At 36.9% G+C, this 22,778-nt stretch overlaps 3 protein-coding genes across 6 annotated transcripts; all 3 read left to right on the top strand.

Moving 5' to 3' along the window:
* The first annotated feature begins 640 nt into the window (after positions 1-640).
* Positions 641-4,347, top strand: LOC113071138 (zinc finger protein 34-like). Its single transcript, XM_026244538.1, has 4 exons — positions 641-1,535; positions 2,224-2,351; positions 2,750-2,858; positions 2,953-4,347. Exons 1-4 carry the CDS (start codon positions 1,259-1,261, stop codon positions 4,029-4,031), a joined length of 1,593 nt encoding a protein of 530 aa, XP_026100323.1. The 5' UTR covers positions 641-1,258; the 3' UTR covers positions 4,032-4,347.
* A 1,235-nt stretch (positions 4,348-5,582) lies between these two features.
* LOC113071051 (zinc finger and SCAN domain-containing protein 21-like) lies at positions 5,583-8,289 on the top strand. Its single transcript, XM_026244448.1, has 3 exons — positions 5,583-6,303; positions 6,660-6,766; positions 7,107-8,289. Exons 1-3 carry the CDS (start codon positions 6,021-6,023, stop codon positions 8,202-8,204), a joined length of 1,488 nt encoding a protein of 495 aa, XP_026100233.1. The 5' UTR covers positions 5,583-6,020; the 3' UTR covers positions 8,205-8,289.
* Positions 8,290-10,562: 2,273 nt separating this feature from the next.
* On the top strand, positions 10,563-22,542 carry LOC113070803 (uncharacterized). Of its 4 annotated transcripts, XM_026244287.1 has the most exons (8): positions 10,563-10,949; positions 11,310-11,672; positions 12,636-13,198; positions 15,177-15,254; positions 15,340-15,429; positions 15,545-15,649; positions 20,578-20,749; positions 20,829-21,160. In XM_026244287.1, the coding sequence occupies exons 2-8, from the start codon at positions 11,360-11,362 to the stop codon at positions 21,008-21,010; spliced, it is 1,503 nt and encodes a 500-aa protein (XP_026100072.1). In that variant the 5' UTR covers positions 10,563-10,949; positions 11,310-11,359; the 3' UTR covers positions 21,011-21,160. The 4 variants fall into 4 exon arrangements, 2 of the variants coding, with proteins under 2 accessions (XP_026100072.1, XP_026100142.1); XM_026244357.1 differs by lacking the exons at positions 20,578-20,749; positions 20,829-21,160 and adding an exon at positions 22,359-22,542 and having other exon boundaries at positions 10,569-10,949; XR_003280002.1 differs by lacking the exons at positions 15,545-15,649; positions 20,578-20,749; positions 20,829-21,160 and adding an exon at positions 14,637-14,751 and having other exon boundaries at positions 10,570-10,949; positions 12,636-14,516; positions 15,340-15,400.
* The last annotated feature ends 236 nt before the right edge of the window (positions 22,543-22,778 follow it).

The raw sequence follows: 22,778 nt of genomic DNA, 5'->3' as shown, positions 1-22,778 counted from the left end.
AAATTGGACAAGAATTCCACAAACCAATGGCTCAAATATCCTGGCTCAGAGGAAGATAGGAATCATGTCTTTGTTGCATGGTTAAGGGGTAATGACTTCTTCACCTTACAAGTATAAGCTATTTTGTGTGAAAATGTAACATGCTCAAGCAAAACAGGAACTATTTTTTTTTTTTTTTTTTTTTTTTTTTAGAACCAACACATTCATTTTCATCTTTCCTGTCAATAACTGTGAAGTCATACTTAAAATGTTTTAAAAATGGATTTTGGAATATTTTACACCATATAGCTCCATGTATTTTGTATAGTTTCATAAATAAATACATTTATTATGTTACTGTTGTTATTTATAGCACATTAGAAACGGAAATAAATGCAAACTGCATCCTTTCCAGTAGCAGGCATCTAGAGCAAAGTGGACTCAAACGCTCCCCTTAGCCCAAGACAACATTCGAAAGGCCCTCCTATCTTATGGTACTTCTGTTGTAATAAAAATAAGTAAACTCAAAAATATAATGTCTATTAATGTTGTAAATCTATGTTTGTAGTGTATATTTAAAAGCATTTTGTTAATATACACTGTGCTTATATAACAATTTAGATGACATATTTGAAGACCCCTTGAAGTTTGCAAAGGTGCCCTACATTAATAATAATAATGATAGAAAATTGACCTTCTTTTTGCCTGCGAATTTGCACCTTGACTCAGTCACTATTCACCTCCATTGTATAGACAAAAGATGTAGTGAAGACTACTTGTCCGTCGCACAGAATAAATTCACATAGGTTTGCAACAAAAGGAAGGTGAGGAAATTAGTAAATTCGTGAACACTATTTTCCTATTCTGGGTGAACTGTCCCTTTAAATCTGTCCCCAGCTTCCATCCGTATGTTTGCTTCAGGAAGTACTTCCAGTCAGTCCTAATAGGACGAGAGCATGTTTTGGATCAGCTCTGAATCTCCTCGTGAATGTTTAAATGTGAATCTAATTAGAGAACAATAACTGTTAGTTAGAGTAACACAATAACAGTCATCGCTACCCTTTGCTAGCAAGTGTATGGGGACTAGCGCAGATTTGATTAAACTAAAAGATGGTTCGATAACGCACTCTAACGATATGATGTGACAATTTGGTTTAAAACGTCTAACGAGGTGGAGCTTGAGGATGAATGATTGTCGTCGTGCTTGTTTATACAACAAAGAAAGTATTTAGACTACTCTAGGTTGGGTTAAGGCTTTTTAATCCGTGTTGTCATCATCATGTCTGAAGTCATTCACTCGTTTCAGTCACAGCTGTCTGGGGTCATGGAGACCGTTTTTAAAGCTGCCATGTTTGAGATCACTCGTCTCGTGGAGGAGAGTTTCGTTAAGGAAGTGTCCCGTAGTCGAGAGCAGGTAGAGACTCTGAAGAAGAGGCTCCAGTGGAGCGAGACCAGACGGAAAAATCAAGAGACGGGTTTGAGAAATCTGAGGTGTGCAGAGTGTGACAAATCCCGTGTGTGTAACGAGGAAAAAGAAGAAATGCCACCACAGTCAGGTATGTTCATAAACACATTTCAACTAAGGCTCAGTGTTGTCTTGATTTAGTGATGAAGATTGATCTAAACATTTTTTTCAAAAACTGACTATTATACATGGTATTGTTTCATGCAGAACAGCATTGTGCTAACAACACCAAGATCGTGAGATTTATAGTGAAAAGGGCTGATACCGATTATTACAGTTCAAGTAAAACCGATATTTTCAACCGATAAATAAAATGAAAATTAATTTCACAATTGAGAGTAACAAGGGCTCTGACAAAAACTTTCTTTAAATGCTTTTAAATAATTTTATCGGCAAATCGATTTTGAAAATAACTGATACGATATCTGTAAAAATGCTTAATATTGGCGCCGATAATTGGTCGACCCCTAAACCCCTACATTGAGAAACTGTCATATAAAAATACATTTCAGGTCTGTGCAGTTGCATAATTGTAGTAGACATTTTGCAAGCACATACTTTGCAGGCATGTTCATGATCCCAAAAGAAAACATCATAGGTTAACCAGTATTTCTGTCAACTCAAAAATCCAAACTCGCCACATGACCTAAAAAAGGAATTGTTTAAAGACCCATACGTCATTCCAGACATATGACTGTTTTCTTCTGTCCATTTAAAGACCATTAAAGGACTATGTAATCAATGCCCTCACAGTTGCATTCACCCTTGACCACATGTAGAAAATGAATGCAGCCTCAAACAGGAGAAAGTTCCAGATGGGAACTGGGGAAGCTGTGAGTTGGAGTCTGACACCCTTTTGGGAAAAGAGAGGTTGGAAGACCAAACCAGCTCCAGTAACACAACAGAGGTGAGTCACCTCCTACTGCAGTGTTTCTCAAAACCTGAAATATAATGCTGTGAAGATTGTGAGCCATTATTTTCTAAATGCATGTTATTGATCTTAATGTGAACAGTTCATCTGGGCATACAGTACGTTTCTTTTTTTTCTTCTTTTTTTGCAGTGAAAAAAAAAAACCTTTTTCTGATGATGCATGCATGACTTATCCAATCATTTAGTCGTCTTAAACTCCACCCCTTTATGCTCCATCCAACCAACAACCAATAAATAGAACCCAGTCCCTATACTACATTTTTTCTTTGTTGATAATCTGTTTCATCACAATGCAGAGGAAGAGATCTGTCGCTATGCCTGTTTCATCGTGACTTTAACATTCTGTGCACATTCTGTCTTTGTGTTCTCTGTAGCCTGCAAGCAAAGAGGACAGGAAACTGGACTGCGTATTGAAAGAGGAGGCCCTTTTTGTCACTGCCGGTAATAAAGAGCTTCAGGATGGATGGATGTTGGATACTGAAGGTGTGATTTAAACATCTGATTACTGCTTTAACCCTCTCATATTAGACTGTGTTTGAACATTAGACATTTTTTTTTTCCATGTTTGGTTTTCCAGGAGCTGAGACATCAGATTTCTCAGGTCACAGTTACAGTGAGCAGGAGCTGCATCAGATTCAGGAAGAGTGGAGCTCTGGACTTGATCAGACTGCTGACAATGAGACTTATGGAGATATCACAGATGTCCATGGTCCGTTGTATCCAACACGCTATGACACAGAAGAGCTAGCGAGCTACAGTGTGCGTGAAGTGGAGGTGGGAGACCTGGATGGTCTCAGAGAAAGAACTGTTGACATGTTGGGTAATTCAGTATCTGTTGCGGTTGGGCCTGAGAAAAATGACCTGCACGAGGAAGGTGGGAGACGTCACAGCTCTTCCATTAAGCGTAATAGAGGAAACAGAGGATCTTTACTTGTGCAGGTCAGCCCCCAGACAGAAAACGTGGATAGAGACATGCACTGTTTACTTATAAATGCAGATGGCCACTTGCAAGACATAAATTCCTTCACTGAAGTTCACAGTGGGGATGCAGGAGGTGCTGGGCATAGAAGACACTCACTGTATGTTGGGGACACAACAAGTGGCTCAGTTTATAAGGGACAAGCATCGAATCACTCTCTGAAACCTAATGTTGGACAAGCATTAGGAGATGACAGGGCTTCTGTGAACGCCTTCCCGCTCTCCCACCGAGTCAGTTCAAGTGCTGCATACACTTGTAACCAGTGTGGTAAGAAGTTCACTCAGGCCTGCAACCTAAAAGTGCATCAGCGTGTCCACCAGCAGGATGGTCTCCACTTGTGCAGCCACTGTGGGAAAGGTTATTCGTCCTTCAGTGACTTGCGGAGACACAGATGCAGTCAGACCGGAGACAAGCCCTACACCTGCACACTATGTGGGAACAAATTCAGCCGATTGTGGAACCTCAAGCTGCATCAGCGTATTCACACACAGGAGAAACCCCACAAGTGCACTATGTGCAGCAAGAGCTTCACCCGGGCTGACATCTTGAAAGTCCATCAGCGTACCCATACAGGAGAAAGACCGTATTGCTGTGGGATCTGTGGACTGAGCTTCAAACGACTGGATCATCTCAGGTCACATCATCGCAAACATAGTGCTGACCAGAACAATCCATGACAAAAATAAAATCCACCATATAACTTTACAAAGCTGTTTGGATTAATAAATTGTTGAAGGGTATTAAATCCAGACTGGACATTTATTATGATCAGAAGATGTTTCCCATAAGTCATAAGATTGTTGCTGTAGAGCCTCCCATTATAGTTATGTCTTCTGGATAATTTGATTTAGTCTTTCTTAAAGGGATAGTTCACCCAAAAATAAATAAAATGTACTAACCCTTAAGTCAATTAAAACCTGAATGACATTCTTTTGTAGAATATAAAAGAAGATTTTTTTTTTTTTCATTTTTTTTTTTCATTTTTTTTGTCTCTAATTTTGAAAATGTTATTTATTTCAGTTTATTTTAATAAACCTAATATATATATATATATATATATATATATATATATATATATATATATATATATATATATATATATATATATATATATATTTATATTTGTTCAAATATGCAATGTGTGACATGCAATATCAGTCAATTTTCAGCTCTCTGCTTCATCATTTTAAAGATTTATCTGGTTGTTGGTTGATTAAATCCTCCAGCTGTTTATTCCAAATGATTACATTTTATTTATAAATTTTATTTACAATCCTTGGTTTATCAGAACTCATGTAGAGAATTATTGACAACTGAATTATAGAAGAATGATATAGATAAAGTAATGCACATACAAAGTGCTAATGTGGACGCAATGTTGAGAGGAATTATTATGATATTGACAGACCTCGAACTTGTGACTTCATAGATTAAAAATAATTGTACACTGTAGAATGTCTGCCAATCAATCAGAATCGAGCTTTAAACAGCCTGTCTTATAAAACCTAAAAACACTTGAGTTATTCTGTGTATAATGTAATGCAACTTCTTGTTTTATACTTGGGGTCCAACTACTAAATGATGCATGTTAAAGTATTTATAATATTGTAAAAGTAAAGCTTTTTGTTTAGCTGTGTGTGAAGGGTGTCATCCTTAATTTTATAAAATGAACTCTGTTGTCCAATGAGACTTAAAGCTACAATTTTAGTTCCTTTCACAAATACATCACCATTGTGATTAGAACTGTGTCATGTTAGTAACAAAGAGATTCTACTATAGTTTTTAATCAATATTGTAAATTTCGTTTTCATGTTAATTTTGTGTTTTTGTTATTTTTTTAATGTCTAGTTTTTGCTAAATTTATTTCAGTTTTAGTTATGTCGGTGCATAACTAAATAGAACCATTTTTATTCTATTTTTTTTTTTCAGTTAACGTTTAAGAAACGAAAATATGTTTTTCTTTTCATGATTTTAGTTCAACACTTGCCGATTATCAATTGCTGTGTTGCGGTTTAAATACTGCAAAAACAGTTTTCCTTAAGACTGAAAGTTATGTGGTTTAGAGTTGTACTATATATATATATATATATATATATATATATATATATATATATATATATATATATATAGTTTATTCTATAACGACGCAGGTAAAAAGTGTTCTGTGTGTTCTGTCTCGGACTCGGATTCGGATTACCGTACTGTCCAACAAGGCCACCGTACTACCCGTGACGTCACCCACAACAACATCATTGTCCGTATACTCAGCCTCGCTTCGTCTTAACGTGCTGAAGGATACATTAGTCACACATCTAGTGATTTACACATTCACAGAATAAACTAGATAGGACGTTATCTAGACATTATGCGACAGCTACTCGCGCCTATAGGACGTTTACTGTCAAGCAGATGTAATAAACTCGTTGCTAACACTGAGGATTTTATCATCGGGCTTTGATTTGACTGGCTGCGAAAGTGTGAAGTGCAACACTTACTGTGAAATTAAGTTGCCAAAATACTCATGTGTAAAATGAGTACTCAATAGAAAATATTTGATATAGAAATCGACATGGGTGGTCATTAATCTCACGATCACCTTTATAATCTCTATGCATTTAGCTATTGTTTATCTTTGTAAGAAGGAGCTTGAGTAGATCGGATCCAGGATGACGGACACGCTGGTCCTCTCCTTCCAGACTCGGCTGTCTGCGGTCATGGAGACGGTCCTCAAGACCACCATGTACGAGATCACCCGGCTGGTGGAGGAGAGCTTCTTGGAGCAGATGGATCGAGGCAAACGAGAGACGGAGGCGTTCAGACGGAGGCTGATATTGTCGGAGGCCAAACTGAGAGAACGGGAGAGGTTTAAGAGGGTGAGGTGCGTGGACTGTGGTCGGACAGCGGTGTCCAGGAGGAGGATGCTACACAGAGGCCCCGAATCACAGAGCAGTGAGTAGAAACATGGCTCTCCGAGAGGACTGTCGCTAGTTATGCAGTGCTTACTTGGGTCAAGTGATGAATAAAACAAGAACAATCGGTTTAAAAAAAAAAAGGTACAAAAGTAACAAGTTTCTAGACATTAAGTGGTTCAGCTTTTACATCAATTAATTATAACTAAAAAATGTAAATATTTTAAAGTAATCTTGAAGCCCCCTTGGAATTTTTTGAGGCCCCCAAAGTGGCCCTGGGTCATCACTGACCTATGTAGCACATTTCACATATTAGTTATATTACTTAAGGTTGGTTAAATACAACAATTATTCAGAGTCTAGATGCGTCTCTGTTTTTAATTAAATGTTTTATAGGTCTGGACCACCCACTTGTTGTAAAGCAGGAAAGTGCCTCTGACAGCAGGTGCAGTCCCAAGGGAAGTGCAAATCAGGAGAAGACTTCAACAGAATCTAAACAAAATGTGTGTATGGTATTGTTTCACTGGTAATATCCAGTGGCCCAGAAGAAGAAAAAATATTTTGACTTTTTTTGAGTGTCAGAGAGCATCTGTGAACTTGAGGGGAACCATAGTCATACAAAATGTCAGTTGGGTCTGATAAATCATTGTCTTTTTTTTTTTTTTTATACACATGCCTTTTTTTTTATTTGATATCATCTAATGCAATGAACTTCATGTATTTTAAATTTGGCTTAGATGTCCAAAACTGATCCATTGTAGTTTGCTGAGATGTTATGTTAAAGAAATATGTTAGTATCATTTTTGAGTGTTTTCTAATTCATGTGTGTTTTGTGCATGACAGACTGTTCAAGTGTGTGAACCTAAACATAGAGGAGAAGTGAAAGAGGAAGCAACAGAGCCTAGAGACCCGCAAGCTCATCTTGTGATACATCCTCAAATACACAAACAAAAAGATCCTTCAGCCTGTGTTAAAGAGACCAATGGACTCCGCAATCCAGATTCTGACCACAAACCAGGATGCACATCTTTCACTGAAAGACCAGGGGATGAAAATGAGGTCAGACAAAGAAACCTCCCAAAATGGTTTGACCCTAAAACAGACCCTTCAGCACGGTCTTCTGTTTCACAGCCAGAACCAGTCGGGTCCTCAGTATCTTCAGAGTCTCCGGGTTTGAGACCGCAAGTGGGCAGCATTGACTCAGGGCCTGTTAAACAGGAAGTTGTAGTGATGCTTCCACCAGACTGGGAAGATATGGAAAGGATCAGGCCTCCGGTGGTTTCTGCTCATAACAGTGCTAAGAAAGCACAGTCAGATCTTCAGCCTGGAGATCCTCTGCCCGCTAGACCTCAAGTACAGGAGCGGGTTTCCTATCCTGCGCCTCCCATCAAGGTTCAGAGCCTTGCACCACAAACCATGCAGCATCTCAGAACACCCGTTAGAAAGAACGCAAAAATCCTTCTACATCCCAATTCAGTTATGACGGATCAGATAGACCGGGCACAGTCCATCTGCAAAGCCCTTCCTGCTACTAAACTTCCTCATGTCCGTCAGTATCCTGAAGGAGCCGCTACAGGTGAAAGAAATTTCAGTACTGTACACCCAGTAAGAAATCCGCCACAGATGGTTAGTATGAGGGTTCAAGGGGACATGCGGCACCATTCGGCGAAGACGATGCACAATTGCAGCCAGTGTGGAAAAGGCTTCTCTCATCTGTGTCACCTCAGAGCTCACCAACAGATTCACACAGGTGAGAGGCAGTTCTGCTGTACCATCTGTGGACGGAGTTTCACCAAACTGAGTAACCTGAAAGCACACCGCAGGGTTCACACCGGTGAGAGACCTTACATCTGCACAGACTGTGGGAAAAGGTTCACTCAGAAATGCAACTTGAAGAGACATCAGAAAATTCACTCTGAACTCACTCATACTAATGTATGACGAGACGTGGAGGTGTGATAGTGGTAGAATCTGTTATTTTACACATTACACATATTAGTTGATGTTTTGCTGACTGGCTAATTTATTTTTAAATCAGACCTACCCCTCTCACAAAACTTTCAGCACTTTTAGATTCTCAAAAAACTTGTCCCCACAAGGTCAAAATTTACTGGTATTACAATCCTTGAGTGCACATTTGGTCCCCATAATGTAGGGAATACAAGGTACACATACACACACAGATGTAAAAACTGTGTGCAAAATCTCTTTCTCTCTCTCTTATATATATATATATATATATATATATATATATATATATATATATAATTTCCCTTTTAATTTTGGGGTGAAATAGGACATGGGCAGTTTCACAATTTTCAATGCTTATTCATGGTGGTTTGGTGGTTCCTCTATTTAAAGTGTTTGAGTTATCGCACTTTAAATAGGAGTTTTACAAGCCTATATGAATACAACACAATTACTCAAGTTTATACTGTTAAATTAGATCTTTGATTTGTTTGTATATTCAGATGCGTAGCATTAGCTCTTTGAAATGGTGTGCATACATAATGGTGTGTTACTGTTTTTTTTTTTTTTTTTTTTTTTTTAAGATACCCAGTGAAACTGCTTGAAGAACACATTTATGTAACTATTACAATAGTTACATGTTCATATTTAGATGTCTATGGTTGTAGGTTCAAACCTATGCAGGGGGCCCACAAAAGCACATGCTAAACTACAGAAAACTATTTTGAAACGTAATGGGGTTAAATGGCATGTTTCCAGTGTTCTTTAGAACGTACAGAATGAGTGACAGTATAGCTGGTACACTAGATTCAGGCTACTTTCTCTTGTTGATTTAATGACATAAACTGAGCAAAATGTTCCAGTAATGCATGCAAACAGATTATTGGTGATTCAGGTACATTACAGGCTCCATTACTGTAATGACAACTAATTTTTATTTATTTTATTTTATTTTTTCTGTGAAAATTAAAAATCTAAATGATGAAACTGCATTTTAAATGGACCAAATGGCAGGAAGTTCATGTCTCAATTTCTGTCATACAGTATATGTTGTTTTGTAATGTTCATGTCAGGGAAATTTAATATTTCTCCATCTGTTTGGTATGTACATGGTCATGTGTTCTTCCCATTTAGTATTTTTTGAGAACTGGCACATTCTTCTTTCCTGCTGCACTTAATAAAATAATAAAAGCAAATAAAAGTGGTTAAAGCACACGATGAAACATGATGCAACACTTCTTTTTTTTTTTTTTACTGTTTTGTTTTGTTTTTTTTGTAACGCTTGCTATCTGGACACACTGAAGGCTAAATGGTAAAACTTTTAACATAATAAAGTAGGTCTTAAAATAATTTTATAAGCAACTAGGAAATACACAGCCTATAGGGATACAGTACACAGGCAACTAGTGATTCTACCGTGGACATGTGACTTTTTCTATTTCTCCCACCAGGTGGCATCATTCTGCCTTCCGTGAAATGGGTTTAGAAAAAAAAAAAATGTTTTGTTATATTTTTAACTTAAATACTGTACACAATGATTGATAATTAATTGTTACAATGTAAAAAAAATATATATATTTTATACACTATATATGATTAAATTGTGCATATCATAGAGGTCCGTCTTGTCTAGTACCATATTAAAAACATTTTTAAAACAAAATGTGTACATTTTATTAAAAAAATTATGCTCATTGCCGAGGAATAGAGTGTGTTCCCTAAATGAAGAAGGGTTCACAAGGAGTTAATTATATGTCATTAAGTGTGCCTTGTAAATTAGTAAACTGTATTGTAATATGATGGCATACGTTTGACCATTGTGTGTTTACATTTACATTTAATAATTTAGCCGACTCTTCTGTCAAAAGATACAAAGGAGAACAATAGAAGCAATCAGACCAACAAGAAAACAACAATAGTATGTGCCATGTCTCAGTTAGTCTAGTACAGAACACGTAGCCAGGTTTTATTTATTTATTATTATTATTATTATTAAGAATATGATAGACAAGAAAAGAAAATGTAGTATTAGTTGGTTAAGTGCTGGCATATGTGTTGTGTGTATGATTTCGAACTTCAATAACACTTTGAAGAAGCTTCAGTGAGTATGATGTATGTGCATTGCATGATGTGCAAACAATTCATCTCTGAAGTGTCAAGACAACAACACATGGTTCATGTGGTTTCACTGGCTGATGTGCTTTGCCAACTAGTAAACTGTAAGTGAGTCTGTTGGTTCAGTAGCCGCTTTGATGAGTTCCGTGAAGGATTCGTCAGACTCAAACTCAGTTATTATTATTATTAGTAGTAGTAGTAGTAGTAGTAGTAGTAGTAGTATTTATTTATTTTTGCCAGTCATAGTTAAGTCACTACATGTAGCGCACATAGTAACCCGCTGTGACACACGTAGAATTTAAATTGTTTGGAACAAAGATCCATTTACATCCATTACAGTCGAGTTGTTGCAATTTTACACAGCACAGATCAGAGAAACCAAACATCGCTCAGCGCAATACTTGCACATTCAGCACAAACACTATTGCGTGGCGTCCACTGGAGGGCAGTAACGCAGGAAACCATCAACATTTTCTGCTTCCGCTTAAGATGACACTGTCAACACACACGATCGTTTTTCTGCAATAATACTGTTGCTGTTGTCACGTTATTCCGCGGGTGCCTACAGAGAAATTCGTCACGCGAGAGGGTCGTTTTCATAAGGTGCTTACTATCTGAATTGTGTGTCTTTTGTTATTTGTCACGGTTCGTTTCATTTTACGTTACTTTTTACATAAAAGGCCCAAAGACAGGGTCACTGATTTTCAATTGAAAACCAGGTGAATTCTTCATATGTCTAGACGTTTGTCTAATAACACAGAATGTAAACACAAAATTTACGGTATAAATCAGAGTGTATGTTGTATCATGCACGTGGCTGCACAAACAACAATAACACAACGCCCACCTGCTGACGGTCCTGATGAATAATACAGATTTGACACATGTTGACACGGGCTTGAGATGGTCGTCGTGATGCCAGTAATACTGTAGTTTTCTGACTTTGTCTTTATGTCTTTTTAGGGTGATTATTTTCATTCATTGGCTCGAGGTGTCGTCGAGGAGACAGGACGATGTCCGAAGCGCTTTTCCTCACATTCCAGTCTCAGCTCTCCGTGGTCATGGAGACCGTCCTCAAATCAGCCATGTTTGAGATCACCAGGCTGGTGGAGGACAGCTTCCTCGAGGAAGTGGGTCATCGGAAACAGGAGCTGGAGGTCTTGAAAAGAAGGCTGCAGCTGTCTGAGAGTAAACTGAGGGAGAGGGAGAGGGAATGGGAACGGGAAAGGGAAAGAGAACGGGGGAAGAAGACACGGTGCCCGGACTGTGGCCGAGCAGGAGACTCCAGCAGCAGAGATGAGAGCCAACCTGTCGACACAGTTCGTGGTGAGAAACTACTGCTGTTGTTATCGTTCACTTAAATTATTACAGTCCAACCGTCAGTCCTTTTACGTTACAGTTTATCCCTATGTAGACGAAACACTGAGAGCAAGCTATTAAAAACCGTATTCATTACTTATAATTGAAATACTAAAATTATCCACATTGAAATAAAAATGTAAGCAAAATGAAAGTATTTTAAAAAATAGAACCCAATGGTTTTTAAATTTTTTTTATTTAACTTTTACTATATATATATATATATATATATATATATATATATATATATATTAAAATAAGTTTATTTTCAAATGGAAGTTATTTACTATTAAATTACAGTTATTATTTTATATATAGAATAATCATTTTTATAGACTATTAATTCACACACACATACATATATATGTGTATAGTTATCAAATACCTATTTATTACAACTTTATTACTAAATTATAAATATCTATCTATAATTTGTCCTTTTATAATAAATCTTTGTTGTTATTATTTCCAATACTGTTATTATTATTATATTCCTGCGCTTGGAAGTTGACTTGTTCTCCAGAAAAGCATGCCATTCAAAAAGCCTGAAGAGATTCAAAATGTTAATTTTCAATTTAAGAAATATTTGAAAGTTAGCGCTTTCCTGTTATATGACTGACATTATCACGTGACGTTTTAGGAGAGGTTAATGTTCCTACATTACAAAATAATTTCTTTACCTGTGGTTTTGTCAGTACAGTATTATTAAAATTAATGTAGTCCTCTATTTATGCATTGCAGTGCATCTGTGATCCTACAGTTAAGAACATCAGTTATGTCATTGTGTTAGTAGCGCATGGTTAGGTAAAACATGTTAGCCTGAAAGCACTGTAAGTCGCTTTGGAAAAAAGCGTCTACTAAAATGCATAAATATATGTTCAAATACTTTTTGGGCTGTTCCTTAATTTTGTATCCTTTCTTCTGGTGCAGGAGCAGACAGCCTTTGTTTAGGCCTAAGCCTGAGAGATCAGTCTACCAATCAGCCTACACTAATTGAAGATGTGTGGAGTGCCAGACAACACCTGGAGACTAACAAACAAACAACAGTACACTCACACTCTAAAGAGAAGAATGATGTACACCCACAGAATGCAAAAAAGATAGTCACACCTAACTCCAATGCACAAATTCATCAGGATTTTCTGCAGAGGCTTCTGGGCAATTCAGCCGTTCACAGTGAGTCCACCAGTGACTTCAAACCCAGAGTGAGTGATTTAGACAAATCCGAAAACAATATTACTCTCGATAAGGAAATGGACTCACACCACTCAGAACTGTTACAAAGTCCTCAGGATAAGCCCAACGATTTGCCGGCATCTTCGCCAAACGGTAGAGTAAAAACAGAAACAGAGCTGGATCTTCTACCTGTCAAGGAGGAGGAAGAGATGGTTCCGGTGTGGGACAGCGTCAACAGAGATGACGGGTGCCATGCAGAAATGGCTGATCCAAGTCAGGGAGAGCTCAGAGGACCTTGTGATCAGGAGGAGATACAGGTAGAAAGCTTTCCAGGTCTAAACTCTCTCGACATGCCAGGCGCCATCTCATATTTCACACCTTATTCAGTCAGCACACTGGTACATCAAGGTATTAGGGCACACCATAGTCATTTATGCACAACAGAGCAGATGCTTTCTAGCATACCAGAGAGATCACGTTCATTTTTCCAACCAGAAAATGGACACAGATATCCTGGTTCAAAAAGTTCTCTCCTCTATTCTCACAATGATGTTTGTCCAGGCGAGAACGCAACGAGCCACGAGCAATACCCAAAGCGTTTCTCCCAGGACAAACTTGGGACGCCTGAACAAATCCATGCAGAAAGATCCCACCATTGCACCCAATGTGGGAAAACGTTTGCAAGAGCATGTGACCTCAAGGCTCATTCGCTGATCCACAAGGGCAAGAAACCTCTGAGATGTCGGCAGTGCGATCAGACATTCGCGTACAACTTCGAGCTCAAGGCTCACCAGCGAAATCACTCAGGGGAGCGACCTCACATCTGTCAGCACTGCGGCAAGGCCTTCGCTCGAATGAGCAACTTCAGGCAGCATCAGAACATCCACACTCGGGAGAAACTCTTCAGCTGCACTCAATGCGGGATGCGATTCAATCGAGCCACCAACCTGCGAGTTCATCTCAGACGACACAGCCACGCAGGGAAGACCTACAATTGCCCTTTTTGTGGAAAGAGCTTTCTGAACCCCAGACAAATGAAGGCTCATTTACAAAAAGCCCATGGAAGAAGCGGGAAATAAACATGTCTAATTTGAAAATTCAGTTTGAACTGTTAGATCAATTCATGTTTACATATAATAAATGGTCTGCGTTGTTATAACTCAAGAAGATAGCAGAGGACCCACTGTCCCATCGTTTCCACTTTAGAGAGAACTAAACAAGATCTGGACAAATTGTTATGCATGGAATGTTTGCATTATAGAAAGATGAGGAATCTTTGGTTTCCTTATAGGTTTAATACATAGAGAAATTGGAATGACTGATTTACACCAACAGGAAATATTTTGCTGTTGTATTATCAATGTATAATATCTGGTATATATTATATATTTAATGTTTTATGTATTCCCTCCAACAACAGTAAAGGCACAGTTTGTAGCACACCCTTTTACCTGAGAATGTTTATATTTTAACTAAAAAGGTACCCTGGCTTTCACTTAAATTGTGATGTGTCCTTGTTGTTTCAACTTTCATGGCATTTTGTTGGAAAAAGTAAATGAACCATCAGATGTAGCAACTGGTTGCACCTCTATTTCTTGTTCTTGACAATCAGTCCCACCTCAGCAAGTCAGTAAAGTAAGTCCAAAATTCTCCAGCTCCCTTCAGTCTTCCTTTCAGACTTCAATTCTCCTTTTCAGTGTGTTTTTTTATTTATATTTTTTTGGATTGATGAACACTGTTGTTGGACAATACAAGACCTCCTGCTCAGCCATTTCCACAAGATTTCGGTGATCTCCAGCAGCATTGTGTCTTGATGCCTGCCTCTCCTGGAGTGACCGTAGCCGGACACCTATATTCCGCTAAAATACAGGTCATTATCTGATGGATTTGTATACATTTTTCCAACAAAAGCAGTAAATGCTAGCATGACTTTCAATTGGGAATATTTAATTTGATATTTGTTATTTGAGTCTTTTTATAGTTCCTTATGATTAATGAAAGGCTTCAGATATTTCTTACAAACTACATATGAAATATAATCTTAAATGAACATTGTCTGTTATTGCAGACTTAACGATGTCTGTAATGATATTAAACACACTACATGACCATTATGACACACATAACCTGTGAATTAATTGTCTTTTAATACAAAGCAGTCAGTCTTTCAAAAACAACACATGTTTTTGAGCAGAATATTACAGAAGCATAGAAGTGTCTCTAAATGCACCCAAATTGATATGAAATTATCAATGAAAATGGTGGTTTATTAATTCGTTGTTGTGTATGTTGTAGATTGGCCAGAGGTTTGCAGAACACGTTTCCACGGAACAAGGAAATTTACACCCCATGAACAAGCAGAGAACATTCAGTGTAAGAAGTTATACAAAATGAATTTCATATTTAGGCTTTTGAACGATCAAGTAAACAGTATTACGGTTTCTTGTGTCTCCACCAGGTGGTGGCCAGAGAGATCCTGACTCAGTGTCAGGTGTGGCAGAAGGCCTGCTATAGCAGGAACATTGAGTGGGGCCCGATTACAGCGAAGGTTTGGTCTTCTTCATTTGTTCTGCCTGATGAGATGATGCATTTTGATGACCTGAAATGAATGACGATATAAAGGCACATCTTCAGAGAGTGTATTGTGCTTTACTGTTCCACAGATAATTTCTGCATTGCCGCAGTTGTATGGACGTGAGGCAGAGGTGATCGTACGATGTACTAAGATGCTGCACAACCGCAGGGATTACCTTCGAAGGAGAGCAAAGGTTAGCTTCATAGACTCAGATTTCATCTGTTTATTGCTTGAATAGTGATGAATCATACATATGAATTCATCTTACGACACACAAATGTGTGAATGAAGGCATTTCTCTTGGGCTACATGATTTGAAACATACATTTTATATTGCGTAGATGCTATGGAATAAAGCAAACTGAATTTTATTTTAAACATTTATCATTAAAAAAAGAAATTACAGAAAAAAAGCAACATTTACTTTTCAGATTTACATTATATTTTTTACATAATTAGAATAATAGATTATTTTAAACAAAAATTTTAGCTTAAAGAGCCAGTAAGATGAAAATTCTAAGCTTCCTATCACTGTTTATAAGTCCTGTACAACAGGTTTAAATCCATGCAAGGTTAAAAAACATTGTCATTTTGTCAAAATATCATTTTAAAATTACCTAAATTCTCAGAGATCCCCAAACGGTTCGCGCGAAGCTGTTCAAAAGATTCAGTTTCCTTAAACCCCACCTTTCGGTAGCATACTGTGTTCTGATTGGTCAACTGACATAAGCATATATAGTGCTAGCGCGACATACTGATAATATACGCGACATACTGAACACATAACTTCATAATCATACTTACAGGTTGTGAGTCGGAGATGCTTGTTGGTCCAAATAAAGTTGGTAATGAACCCTCTTTTATGGCCAAATGCTTTGAAAATCCAGGAAGGTCAGAGTTTTGTTTCTCCCAAGACGGTAGGTGGAGATTATTATGCAAAGTGCTCCTTGTGACGTACATAGAGATGGGCAAAAGATTTGAAATCTATAACGACTCGTTTCAGCGATTCAGAGTCGACTTCTTACTTTAGAAGCCAATAACTTTATAAATCTTGTACTTTTTGGTTTAATTACTTTGCACATTGTTTACACAGATGGACAGCTACATCCAGGGATGTAGTGGAGGCTAAACGCACGTAAACGCCGTTTACGCACCTCCCAAAATTCGGAAATAGCGTTTACCCACCTCCAAAGTGCGTTTATCCACCTCTAAATTGAGTTTATCCACCTCTAAATAGCCTACAGTTCCTATGACATTTTAAATTAAGCTTATGTCGTTTTAGTTTCATATTGTTCATTATTAGTTTCATAGGTTGTTTGTTGTTAAAGACGAAGTCTTTCATATCGCGCTTCAATGTGGCAGTGTTGACCAATGCTTGCGGTGTTGCCAGCACCGGCGGCGCCAGGGGGGGTCCTGGGGGGTCTCAAGACCCTGCCAAAAAACGCCTTGACCCCCCATTTGACCCCCCCCCCCCCCCCTCTTCCTGATTATATACATATATATATGTATCCGGGATAAATATAAAAAAAAAATATCTTCAAGCTACGCAGAATAATAATAAATAATAATTATTTCGACATTCGTACACTGAAGGAGAATCGTTTTCTGTCAGACGCGTCCGATTCGTGAACCGAGGAGCAGATGATACTGCGCATGTGTGATTCAGTGTGAAGCAGACTGACTCACAGCTCGTCTGAACCGAACTGATTCTTTTGGTGATTGATTCTGAACTGATTCTGTGGTAGTGTTAGGAGCGCGGGTAAATCGAAGGCTTGAAAGAAGGGCAGTCGTCGCGAATGACATTACATCGAGCGCAAAAGAACCGGTGAACCGTTTTTTCCCCAACTAGTTTTATTTGATCGAACTGTCCGAAAGAACCGGTTCACTTGAGCAGCTGCTCCTTTGCCCCTTAAGTGCCCTTTTGTCAAAGCAAAATTTTCTCGATTTTTTTGTTTTTGTAATAACATTCCCTTTTGTGAATGCCTGCCCACGCCCAATCATAATATTAGTACAATTTATTAATAATAATTTAGCCGTAAATAAAATGACCAACATGATGACCTTTCACCTTACGACGACCTCATCCGACGCGCTTTTTTTAAAGGATATTTTCAACACTGCGGCAGCTGGTAAGTGGTGTTTCATTCTCAGCGAAGTGATTTTGATGTTTATTTACTTATTATTATTTTACAAGAACGATGTGATGTGAGAACATGCAGATATGTTGCTGTGTGTAGCCTGTAGTGTAGAAGTAACGCTAGTGTGCTGTTTTAGGGAGAAAAGTTTCACAGGCATCGAGGGGTCTGGTCTTTTTTATGTTATTTGACTACACTATTATTATATTACAGTACTTATTTATTTTTTAACACATAGAGTATATTAAAAATAATTATCACAACACTGGTAAGGCTTATTCAGATTTTCTCATTCTCTGAATTATCATTATAAAAATAAAAACTATTCAGAAATGAATTAAAATATAGTTATATTTTAAATGAGACGCAAATATTATAATTTTTTTTCTACAATAGCAACAATGTTTACAACAGCAAGACCACTTTAGCCTGTAAACTCAATAATATCTCTCTGGAAATAAATGTAAAAATATCAATGTCAATAAAAAAATGCATAATATACCTGACATCAAAGTGCAGTGTGAAGGATATGAATAAAAAATGTAGCCTGTCATTTGTTTATATTGCAAAGGTGTTCGATTTTAGGCAACAACAACTACAACAGTAATAATAATATGAATCACTATATTCCAGTGTATCAGTTTTTATGTTTTGTATCAATATTTAAGGTGGACTTGTTGATTAGGTCCAACCCTTTAAAGTTTGAGCATATTGTTTGCAAACTGCAATTGATTAATTAATTAAAAACAAAGTAGTTGATATGCTGTGTTGTTTTTGTTGTTTAGTAGCAGTAATATGCAGTTATTAGCCGTTGTTTTTCATGAGACCCCCCTTGAAATGACCAGTACCCCCCATTGCCCCCCCAATCAAAATTGTCTGGAGCCGCCACTGGTTGCCAGTAGTAGTGGGAAGTTCGGATCATTTTACTGACTCGGATCTTTGAGTCTCGTTCAGCAAAATGAACTAATCTTTTCTCTTCCCGTCTCTATGGGACTGACATGAAGAATAAAAGACCTCACCTGTCGATTCAGAACCGATATGTTGTGTAATGCGCATGTGCGGTCAACACAAAATGATCGAATCATTCTCTGAGAAAACTCTGTAGTCCTGAGTCATATTAAAGATTCGTTCAAAATAAATGACACGCAACAGACTGCATCAAGATTCAAAAATGGATATCCGGCAATTAATAATAATAATAATAACGTTTGTTATTTTTAATAGAAATCATCACTCATACAGCAGCCATTCATCTCATCTCCGGTTTATTTGTGTTCGTATACATACAGTATCTACGATCCGCCAATATAATCCAATGGTGCGCACATTTGAATAGATAATAATTTTATGACATGTTTGTAAAATATTTCGTCATACAAAATAACATTTCTATTAGTTTTACACTGAGTTATGCGATCTGAAAAGCTAAAACAGCTAACAGAGCTACAGATTACTCTCCTCTTATTGATGCGAGTCAGCTATGACATCAGTGCGATATCATTAGTTTGTAAAGCTGTCAATCATCTCACGTGAACCACGTGACCAAAAGAATGTCCTTCTGCAATGAAGCTGTCTGTGTCATTGCAGTCTGTGTCATTGTTAAAATATAAGACAAAAGTAAAAAAAATATATATATATTTGATTCCAGCTTGTTAAATGTGAATATGTTCTAGTGTCTTCTCTCCTCGATGACAGTCAACTGAATATCTTTGAGGTGTGGACAAAACGAGACATTTAAGGACCATTCCTGGGCTTTTGGGGAAACACTGATCCACATTTTTCTGACATATTATAGACCAAACAACTAACCGATTAATTGAAAAATATTCAACAGATTAATCGACTATGAAGTCATCAGGATACACATACACTGGTAGGCAGTGGCCCACCTTACCGTAACCACGATGTGGTCACCCAGAATTTCTGGTTTACCCACCTCTTTTTTTAACACTACACCTCTGGCTACATCATACACTGTAATACAGGTAATTTTTGATTTCCCATCTGTGTGGCTCTTTAAGTGTTCTGAAAATCTGTCCTGTTGGCACAGGATGATCCACCAGCACAATATTTGTCTTAAGTGGCTGGGGTATATTTGTAGCAATAGCCAAAAATGCATTGTATGGGTCAAAATGATAGATTTTTCTTTTATTTGAAAAATCATTAGGACATTAAGTAGAGTTCATGTTCCATTAAGATATTTTGTAAATTTCCCACTGTAAATATATCAAAACTTAACTTGTGCACTGACAGCACAAAATGTAATTTCTGTATGATTATATTGGTAATAAGTAAAACAGAGCAATAATCAACATATTATTTGATTGAACAGATTGAAATAAAAATATGTTCTTTACAAATGTAGGTTATGAAATACACTATGCACAATTTTTTTTATAATATAACATCACAATATAAAACAAAAAACAACTTCAGTTAAATATGGTCAGCTTTATTGCATTGCCTATCTCTTAGAAGAGGGTTTGCTGCAGACTGGAGCACAATAACGTAGTTCATCTAATCCACCACATAGTGAAGCTGGCTGACATAAGGGATGCTTTTAATGCAAATGCATCTTGGAGGAATTTGGTGACGCACTGGATATCTTTAATGCACGTGTAATAATGAGGATTATTTGTCATCATACTTCATGACAAGGATGGACTCAACACCAACAAGCGAGACAGTAAATGAATGAGCACAATTTACGTTGTTGTTATATTGTTCACATATTTTTAAACTTGCATTTTAGATTAGCCCGTTTGGAGTTGACTTATTGTTTTCTTAACATCATGTGGGTCCTTGTGACCCCTAAATTGCACATGTAAGAATTATTAATGTATTTGAATAGGTTGTCAAGGCAAAATACTTTACTGAAAATATATCAAGCTCATGGATTATAACAAATTGTTAGTGAATTTTAACATTCAAAATGTCAATGTTAAATGAGGTTAATCATTATTTAATTGTAAATATTATTTTCTAGACGCATATTACTGTCCTTAAAACTGGAGAAAGCCCCTATATCTCTAAGTGCACTCAGTGTTGTGACAAGTATCACTGCCCTTTTTGTGAGACCTGGGTCTACAAGCCAAGAGGGTTAGGGAGCGTTGTTAACCACGTCCAGAATCATCTTAAGTTGGCTGTCCAGCAGGATGGTGTGTATAGTGCTTCCAGATTCATTCAAATGTTATTTTGTCAAGGCATATTAATTCACTCTTGATTTACTTTTTCCAGATTTCGCTATTGTCAAGTGTAACTTAAAATGCAGAGAATATGCCCATTTTCACTGCTGCTACTGTTCTGCCACTGTTCTACAAAGAGGCCAGTTAAAATCTCATCTCACAAAATGCAAGCAGAAGTTCAATGCTGAATATGAAGAAACTTGCTCATTTGAGGAAAGTGCTGAACTTGAGTAGTTATTATTATATATAAACTATTCACTTATTTCTGATACTGTTGATTCACTTGTTCATATATTTAGTTCCCTGTTAGCTACAGGTAACACTCACAATTAGTATTTGGTGGATTATGAAACTGTTGTTGAAAATAAAGATTTACTAAAAATGTATCTGCTGCTTCTTTCGAAACTGTGAAGTGCTGTGTAAGGACTGAAATATCTGTGTGTATTCTCTAAAATGATTTTTCATTTCAACACTACTGAGACACCACATGATATTTATTGTTTTGCTTTTGAAATGTTCTTAACCGCGGAATTTCCGAGACCTGCAGTTTTTTCCTCTCTATATGAGTAATACAAGTAAAACTGACACATGTAATGTGAGCAGTCTCCAGGAGTTAAATTATAAGACACTACATATAAAAAATAAACAGTACTCAAAAACATGCAGTATCTGGTTGAATTTTAAATGAGCTTGATATATATATATATATATATATATATATCTAGGTTAACCGTTGAAAAGTTTTGTATCAGTAAAAACTTTTATTTTTTGTGTGAAATAAATCAAAGCTTTTATTTAGATTTATATTCATTTTTATAAAAGTGACAGTAAAGAAGTTTATATAAATGTATCAGTTTCTACAAAAAAAAAAAAAATGTTTTCAACTGTTGTCAATGCTTATAATAATAAGAAATGTTTTTTTTTTTTTTTTTGAGCACCAAAACATATTAGAATGATTTCTCAAGGATCATGTGACACTGAAAATTAGAGTAATGATGCTGAAAAAACAGCTTTGCCATCATCACAGAAATAAATTACATTATAAATACTTTCAGTAAATACAGACTGCTCTGCCTCAACTTTCTTATTACATGTAAATAGACTAGACAAATGGCGCTTCATTACATTAACACCATGCCAAACTGTTGGAATGTCAGCAGGGCCATTAACCTAGTAATGAGTTGCTGGGTCTTTTAACAACCACCTACAGTGAAACGCTGCTTGACTGGTGACTTTTTATTGCATATGTAAATGAAGCAGATGAAATTCTGCTCGTGTGAAACTGGTTTCACCTGTTGGCCAGTCAACACTCTTCATTGGGCAGAATGAGCTACAGCTTTGACCAGATATTATTCTATGTTGTTTTTGTTATTACACATGACTGGGAATTCTAGACTTCAGACAATGTAAGAGTGATGCTCAGTAGTTTAAGAGTATTTGTTTATTTTATTCATACTCAGCTTTTTGTGTTAAGGCCATTTCTCAGTTTATTGTAAAGCCTCAAGATTTCCAGTTTCAAATGTTGAACTTTAAAATTAAAATGACGTGAAACATAATTTTAAGATATTATTTTCTCCTGCAGGAAACCGCTATGGAGAGAAATCTTTTACCTATGGGCCAGCGATATCTTATACAACTTCAAAGAGGTGATGTTCAAAATGTAAAGTTGTGAATAAAATATAGTTATGTGTGACATGTCTTCTGTTGTTGTTTTGTGTGTGTGCAGTATTGATATGTTTTCTCACTTTAAGGAATATAATCAGGCAGATTGTTTTAACATTCATGGATGGGAGCTCTTGTGTGGGAAGCATAATATGGGTTTGAGGAACAAGGATTGAAGAGAAAGGTTCAAATAAAATAACTTTAAAGTAGATGGGGTGCATTAAAATTGTATTCAATACATTTCATTTTAATATTTAAGATCTGGTTTTTAGATGAATTACGAGGTTCATTGATAAGTATGAGGAGCACGAAACACGGATGGACAAACACTCGACTATAT

This window comes from Carassius auratus, chromosome 1 (assembly GCF_003368295.1).
Source record: "Carassius auratus strain Wakin chromosome 1, ASM336829v1, whole genome shotgun sequence".
NCBI lineage: Eukaryota > Metazoa > Chordata > Actinopteri > Cypriniformes > Cyprinidae > Carassius > Carassius auratus.
The sequence above is the reverse complement of the archived record's forward strand: the minus strand, read 5'-3'. Positions and strand labels throughout refer to the sequence as shown.

Bases quoted from the DNA above. Each gene is read 5' to 3' on its own strand.
- LOC113071138 (XM_026244538.1), top strand. From the start codon at position 1,259: ATGTCTGAAGTCATTCACTCGTTTCAGTCACAGCTGTCTGGGGTCATG. The intron at 2,352-2,749 runs GTGAGTCACCTC...TGTTCTCTGTAG, and splicing joins GCTCCAGTAACACAACAGAG to CCTGCAAGCAAAGAGGACAG. The intron at 2,859-2,952 runs GTGTGATTTAAA...TTGGTTTTCCAG, and splicing joins ATGGATGTTGGATACTGAAG to GAGCTGAGACATCAGATTTC.
- LOC113070803 (XM_026244287.1), top strand. From the start codon at position 11,360: ATGTCCGAAGCGCTTTTCCTCACATTCCAGTCTCAGCTCTCCGTGGTC. The intron at 13,199-15,176 runs GTAGAAAGCTTT...TGTATGTTGTAG, and splicing joins GTGATCAGGAGGAGATACAG to ATTGGCCAGAGGTTTGCAGA. The intron at 15,430-15,544 runs GTTTGGTCTTCT...ACTGTTCCACAG, and splicing joins GGGGCCCGATTACAGCGAAG to ATAATTTCTGCATTGCCGCA.
- LOC113071051 (XM_026244448.1), top strand. From the start codon at position 6,021: ATGACGGACACGCTGGTCCTCTCCTTCCAGACTCGGCTGTCTGCGGTC. The intron at 6,304-6,659 runs GTGAGTAGAAAC...AATGTTTTATAG, and splicing joins AGGCCCCGAATCACAGAGCA to GTCTGGACCACCCACTTGTT. The intron at 6,767-7,106 runs GTGTGTATGGTA...TGTGCATGACAG, and splicing joins CAACAGAATCTAAACAAAAT to ACTGTTCAAGTGTGTGAACC.